The sequence below is a fragment of the Psammomys obesus genome, unplaced genomic scaffold, assembly GCF_907164565.1.
Source record: "Psammomys obesus unplaced genomic scaffold, mPsaObe1.curated_primary_1811, whole genome shotgun sequence".
NCBI lineage: Eukaryota > Metazoa > Chordata > Mammalia > Rodentia > Muridae > Psammomys > Psammomys obesus.
The window spans coordinates 1-6,756 of NW_026593275.1; the positions used below are offsets into that span (position 1 = coordinate 1).

General features: G+C 51.9%; 1 protein-coding gene across 1 annotated transcript; it reads left to right on the forward strand.

The window, feature by feature from the left end:
• Positions 1 to 885: 885 nt before the first annotated feature.
• On the forward strand, positions 886 to 6,096 carry LOC129683550 (uncharacterized). Its single transcript, XM_055616259.1, is given in 3 exon segments — positions 886 to 2,207; positions 2,534 to 3,100; positions 3,102 to 6,096. Coding segments are annotated over 3 exon segments (4,884 nt in total).
• Positions 6,097 to 6,756: the final 660 nt, after the last annotated feature.

Genomic DNA, 6,756 nt, shown 5'->3' on the forward strand with positions numbered 1-6,756 from the left:
GTGACTCAGCTCACATCTGCCTTCCCGCCTTCCCTGTTCCGGGTACATGACCTAACTATGGCTTTGTTCAAACCGCCCAATCAGATCCCTGTAACTATGCTTCTCGCTTCTGTAATCGTGCTTCTTGCTCCCGAGCCCTATAAAAACCCGTCACCCCAACCGAGAGGCGCACAAAGTCCCCTGAATGACTTTCCGCCCCGGGTACCTGAGTATCCAATAAAGCCTCTTGCTGTTTGCATCCGAACGCCTGGACTCGTTGATCCTTGGGCAGGGGTCTCTCAGACGGAAGATACCCTCCGGGGATCTTTCATTTGGAGGTCCCACCGAGATCTGAGACCCCCCCACCCAGGGACCACCGACCCACCTTCGGGAGGTAAGCTGGCCAGCCATCTTCTCTGTTGTATGTATCTGTTTTGTCTGTTGTGTGCTTATGTGTCTGTTCTGTTTGCAATCTGAGACTTGATCAAGTCATCTGAATCAGGCGGAAAGTAAGAAGGGGTTGACGGACCTGGTCTTCTGTTCCGCTAGCCCGGGGAGACATCCCAGGGTGAGAGGGTTTGAGTGGGTTCGAGTCCCACCGGCTCTCATCTAAGAGGGTCTACTGTCATGGGTTCGAGTCCCACCGACTCTCATCTGAGCGGGAGCCAATCTTTGGCTCCCCATCTGTTTGAAAGTACGAGCCAGCTCGGACTTTTCGGGGCCTCGCTCCTGTTCGAAGGCTACGTGTCCCATCTAGAGGACGGAGGAACCAGACCTCCTCCACAGTCTCCATCTGAATTTTTACTTTCGGTTTTGCGCCGATCTCGTGCCGCGCGGCTTGTATCGTGTTCTGTCTGTCTAATTGTGGTAGTAAGTGTGATAAGTGCTTTCTATCTATCTGAAAATATGGGACAAACTGTCACTACCCCCAAAAGTTTAACTTTACAGCACTTCAAGGAAGTCCGTAACATCGCCCATAATCTCTCAGTGGAAGTGAGAAAAGGAAAATGGGACACCTTCTGTTCATCTGAGTGGCCAACCCTTGACGTGGGCTGGCCACAAGATGGCACCTTTAACCTAGAAGTTATTTTGCAGGTGAAAGCTAAAGTCATGGACCCTGGACCCCATGGACATCCTGACCAAGTTCCCTATATCATCACGTGGGAATCTCTGGTCAAGGATCCCCCACCATGGGTAAAGCCTTTCCTTCCCCCTTGCCCAAAAGCCACACCGTCCGCTCCCTCCCTTCCTCCCCCACTGATTCCGACCCCGGCTAACTCTGCCCTTTACCCAGCCCTCACAAAATCGGTACCGGCAGAGACTTCCGAGCGTAAAAAGACACCTCCGGTGCTGCCTGCAGATGATGGCCCCCTTCTGGACCTTCTAACTGAACAACCACCCCCTTACAGGGGCCCAGGCCCCGCTCCTGGACAACAGGGAGGGGCCGCCGGGCAGGAGTCACCAGAAGAACCCACCTCATCACTGGAAGAACCTGCCTCGTCTCCAGTGGCAGGGCGGTTGCGGGGGCGTCGGGAGGTCCCTTCCGGTCCTTCCTCTCAGGCTCTTCCGTTGCGGATGGGGCCTGACCGCCAACTCCAATACTGGCCCTTTTCCACCTCTGACTTATATAATTGGAAGAATAATAACCCCCCTTTCTCAAAGGACCCGTCCAGGTTAACGGCCCTCATTGAATCCATTCTAGTGACCCACCAGCCCACCTGGGATGATTGCCAGCAGCTGCTCCAGACGCTGCTGACCACTGAGGAAAAACAACGAGTCATCTTGGAGGCCCGCAAAAATGTTCCGGGTGATAACGGGCTGCCTACCCAACTGCCCGACCGGATTGATGCTGCTGTCCTCCTGGAACGACCCAACTGGGATTTCTCCACAGAGCGCGGTAGGGAACACCTACGTCTTTATTGCCAGTTGCTCTTAGCGGGTCTCCGAGGGGCTGCAAGACGCCCTACCAATTTGGCCCAGGTTAAGTTAGTAACTCAAAAGCCAGAGGAATCCCCCTCTGCTTTCCTGGAGCGACTTAAGGAGGCATACCGTATGTACACTCCGTATGACCCAGAGAGCCCAGATCAGGCAACCAACGTGGCCATGTCCTTCATTTGGCAGTCTGCCCCAGATATCAGAAAAAAGTTAGAAAGATTAGAAAACTTAAGAGAGAGTTCAGTACAGGACTTGTTAAAAGAGGCAGAGCGGATTTTTAACAAGAGAGAAACGCAGGAAGAGAGAGATGAGAGGCTGAAAAAGGAAGCAGAGGAAAGAGAAAATGTTAGAGAGCGTAGGAGAAATAGAGAATTCAGCAAGTTGTTGGCCACCATAGTGACAGGCCAGAGACAGAATAGACAGGACCTGGGAGATCGTGGAAGCCGCCCAATCCCAATAGATAAAGACCAATGTGCCTACTGCAAGGAGAAGGGTCACTGGGCCCGCAATTGCCCAAATAGACCAAGGGGGCCACGCCGTAAGGCTCGGCCTCAAACCAATCTACTCAACCTTGAAGATTAGGGGAGTCAGGGTCAGGAGCCCCCCCCCCCCAACCCAGGATAACCCTCAACGTGGGGGGCCAACCTGTCACCTTCCTGGTGGATACTGGAGCTCAACACTCAGTGCTCACCACATCTCCAGGACCCCTGTCTGACAGATCAGCGTGGGTCCAGGGGGCTACTGGAGGAAAAAGGTGCCGCTGGACAACCGAAAGAAAGGTACTACTCTCCACCGGTAAAGTGACTCATTCTTTTCTGCATGTACCCGATTGCCCTTACCCGCTGCTTGGGAGAGATCTATTAACCAAGCTCAAAGCGCAGATTCATTTTGAGGGGACTAGAGCCCATATTACGGGGCCACAGGGACAGCCGTTACATGTACTAACCTTAAACCTGGAAGATGAATACCGGCTATATGAGCTTGAGGGGCCTCTGGTTGAAAACATATCTGACTGGTTGAGCAACTTCCCATCTGCCTGGGCAGAAACGGGAGGAATGGGGCTGGCCACCCAACAGCCCCCCCTAATTATTCCCCTCAAAGCAACCGCAACTCCAGTTTCCATCAAACAATACCCTATGTCTCAAGAGGCCTACCGAGGAATTCAGCCCCACATTAAAAGACTCCTAGGGAATCCTGACCCCCTGTCAGTCTCCCTGGAATACACCCCTCCTTCCAGTCAAAAAGCCTGGCATGGGCGATTATCGCCCCGTGCAAGATCTAAGAGAGGTCAACAAAAGGGTAGAAGATATACATCCAACAGTCCCTAACCCATACAATTTGCTGACTGGAGTACCGCCAACATATACTTGGTATACGGTCTTAGACCTCAAGGATGCATTCTTTTGTTTAAGGCTTCATCCACAGAGCCAGCCTATTTTTGCCTTCGAATGGAGGGACCCAGAGTTGGGACTATCGGGGCAACTCACCTGGACTAGGCTCCCCCAGGGGTTCAAAAACAGCCCCACCTTATTTGATGAGGCGTTGCACCGGGATCTGGCCGACTTTAGGGTTCGTCACCCTGCTTTAATCCTCCTTCAATATGTGGATGATCTCCTCCTGGCTGCAGAAACTGAAAAAAATTGTAGGGAGAGAACGAAGGCCCTCCTGGTCACCCTGGGAACTCTAGGATATCGGGCCTCGGCTAGAAAGGCCCAAATATGTCAAAAGCAGGTTACGTACCTAGGCTACCAGATCAGAGATGGACAAAGATGGTTAACGGAAGCACGAAAACAGACTATCCTGAGTATTCCAGTGCCTAAGAGCTCTAGACAGTTGAGGGAGTTCTTGGGGACGACGGGGTTCTGCCGGATCTGGATCCCAGGGTTCGCAGAGATGGCTGCACCGCTCTACTCACTTACAAAACCAGGTACCCTCTTTACCTGGGGGAATGAGCAACAAGGAGCCTTTATGGCTATCAAAAAGGCCTTATTAACTTCCCCCGCATTGGGACTTCCTGATTTAAATAAGCCCTTTGAGCTATTTGTTGATGAAAAGCAAGGCTATGCTAAAGGAGTACTGACCCAAAGACTGGGACCCTGGAGGCGCCCAATTGCCTACCTGTCTAAGAAACTTGACCTGGTGGTTACGGGATGGCCTCCCTGTTTGAGAATGGTCACAGCAATTGCCCTCCTAACTAAGGACTCTAGTAAACTAACTTTGGGACAACCGATAACAGTTCTGGCCCCTCATGCAGTGGAAGCCCTGGTTAAACAACCTCCGGGTCGATGGCTCTCGAATACCCGTATGACCCACTACCAGACCCTATTGTTGGACGCTGACCGCGTACACTTTGGTCCCGTGGTAGCCCTCAATCCGGCGTCACTACTCCCCCTATCGGAGGATCCAGAAACTCATGACTGTCTCCAGATACTTGCGGAGGTACACGGCACTCGGCCTGACCTGACCAATCAGCCCCTCCCCGATGCTGACTTCACCTGGTACACCAATGGGAGTAGCTTCCTAGATAACGGAGAACGAAGAGCAGGGGCTGCGGTCACCACTGAGACTGAGGTAATTTGGGCTGAGGCCCTACCACCTGGTACTTCGTCACAACGGGCCGAGCTCATCGCCCTAACTCAGGCTCTCCGGATGGCAAAAGGTAAGAAGCTCAATGTCTATACTGATAGCCGCTATGCCTTTGCCACTGCTCACATTCATGGGGAAATATACCGGAGAAGGGGACTATTAACTTCAGAAGGAAAAGAGATCAAGAACAAGACTGAAATATTAGCCTTGCTTGAGGCTCTATTTCTGCCTTTAAAACTGAGCATCATTCATTGTCCGGGTCATCAAAAGGGGAACAGCCCCGAGGCTCGAGGCAACCACCTGGCAGATGATGCTGCCAAAAAGGTAGCTCAACAAAAAGACTTTGCAATTTCTCAGGCCCTGACCCTACAGAAAACAAAGCAAGGGTCTGTTCTTCAGTATAGTCAGGAAGACCAAAATTTACTAAAAGAAATGGGGGCCACCTATCAACCCGAAACTCAAAAGTGGATATTCAAAGGAAAACCAGTGTGGCCCCAACGTATGACCTATTACTTGATTGACCAACTTCATAAGCTAACCCACCTGAGTCACAAAAAGATGAAAACCCTCCTTGAAAGAGAGGAGGACACCCACCATCTGTTGGGAAAGGACAAAATTTTACAACAAGTGGCTGAGAGGTGCACGGCGTGTGCATGAGTAAATGCTGGACATAATAAGGTGGGTTCCGGGGTCAGAGTGCGAGGGCACCGACCCGGGACTCATTGGGAGATTGATTTCACAGAAGTCAAGCCTGGATTGTATGGATACCGCTATTTGTTGGTGTTCGTGGACACTTTCTCTGGATGGGTAGAGGCTTACCCTACCAAACATGAAACTGCCAAAGTCGTCACCAAAAAGCTGTTGGAAGAAATCTTTCCCAGGTATGGTATGCCACAGGCATTGGGCTCCGACAACAGCCCTGCATTCGTCTCCCGGGTAAGTCAGTTGGTGGCCACATTACTGGGGATTGATTGGAAATTACACTGTTCATACTGCCCCCAAAGTTCAGGACAGGTAGAGCGCATGAATAGAACTATTAAGGAGACTTTAACTAAATTGACGCTTGCAACTGGCGAGAGAGACTCGGTGACCCTTCTTCCCTTAGCGCTATATCGGGCCCGGAACACACCTGGCCCTCATGGACTCACTCCCTTTGAAGTCCTGTATGGTGCCCCTCCTCCAGCCGCCCATTTCCTAGACTCTGACATAGCTATCTTTGCTAATACCCCTTCTCTCCAAGCTCATCTGCAGGCGCTCCAAATTGTACAACAGGAAGTGTGGAAACCTCTGGCGGCTGCATACCGGGAACAACTAAACCAACCTGTGGTACCACATCAATTCCAGATCGGGGACGTGGTCTGGGTGGGACGACATCAGGTCAAGAACTTGGAACCACATTGGAAGGGACCATACACTGTACTGCTGACGACACCCACAGCCCTAAAGGTAGACGGCATCGCCGCCTGGGTCCACGCCTCCCACGTCAAAGCCGCCGTCCCCGAAGACCAGCTCGACAACCCGGACTTGAAAGCCAGATGGAAACTTCACCGCACTCAAAATCCACTAAAGATAAGATTGACTCGTAGGGAGCCCTAATAACCTTGTGTCTCACTTTAGGTCTGAAAATAGCCTATGCGTCCCCACATCAGATTTACAACTATACCTGGATCATTAAAAATCAGGTGGAGGATATAGTTAACTCCAGCTCCCAACTTGGGACCTCGCCACCTTGGCCTACCCTGGAGGTTGACCTTTGCGCCCTTGCCCTTGGGGCCCACCCCGATTGGGGAACGGCTGAGGTCCTTTACAGCCCGGGATCAGCCGCCCCCCAGCTACCGGCACGCTGCCCTACAGTCCCCGGCTGCCGCAATGATATCGAAAGAGCGGACTTACATGGCCAGTTAGGAGTTTATGTTTGCCCTGGAGCTCATAGGAGCAAGAGTCTTAATTATAAATGTGGATGGGCTGATGATTATTTCTGCGCCTCCTGGGGTTGTGAAACCACGGGGGATACTTACTGGCAACCATCCTCCAGCTGGGATTACATAGTTGTTAAGAGAAAGGACCGTGAGCCTGGTGCAACCCCCAATCACATCCTGGACCAGTTAAGAACATGGTGTAAGGGCCAGGGAAACACGCTAGGGTGGTGCAATCCCTTAAGCATTACCTTTACCGAGCGTGGAAAGCAAGTAGATTGGGTTGGCCGAGGCTTCCAATGGGGCCTTAGGCTCTACATGGAAGGCAGAGACATGGGGC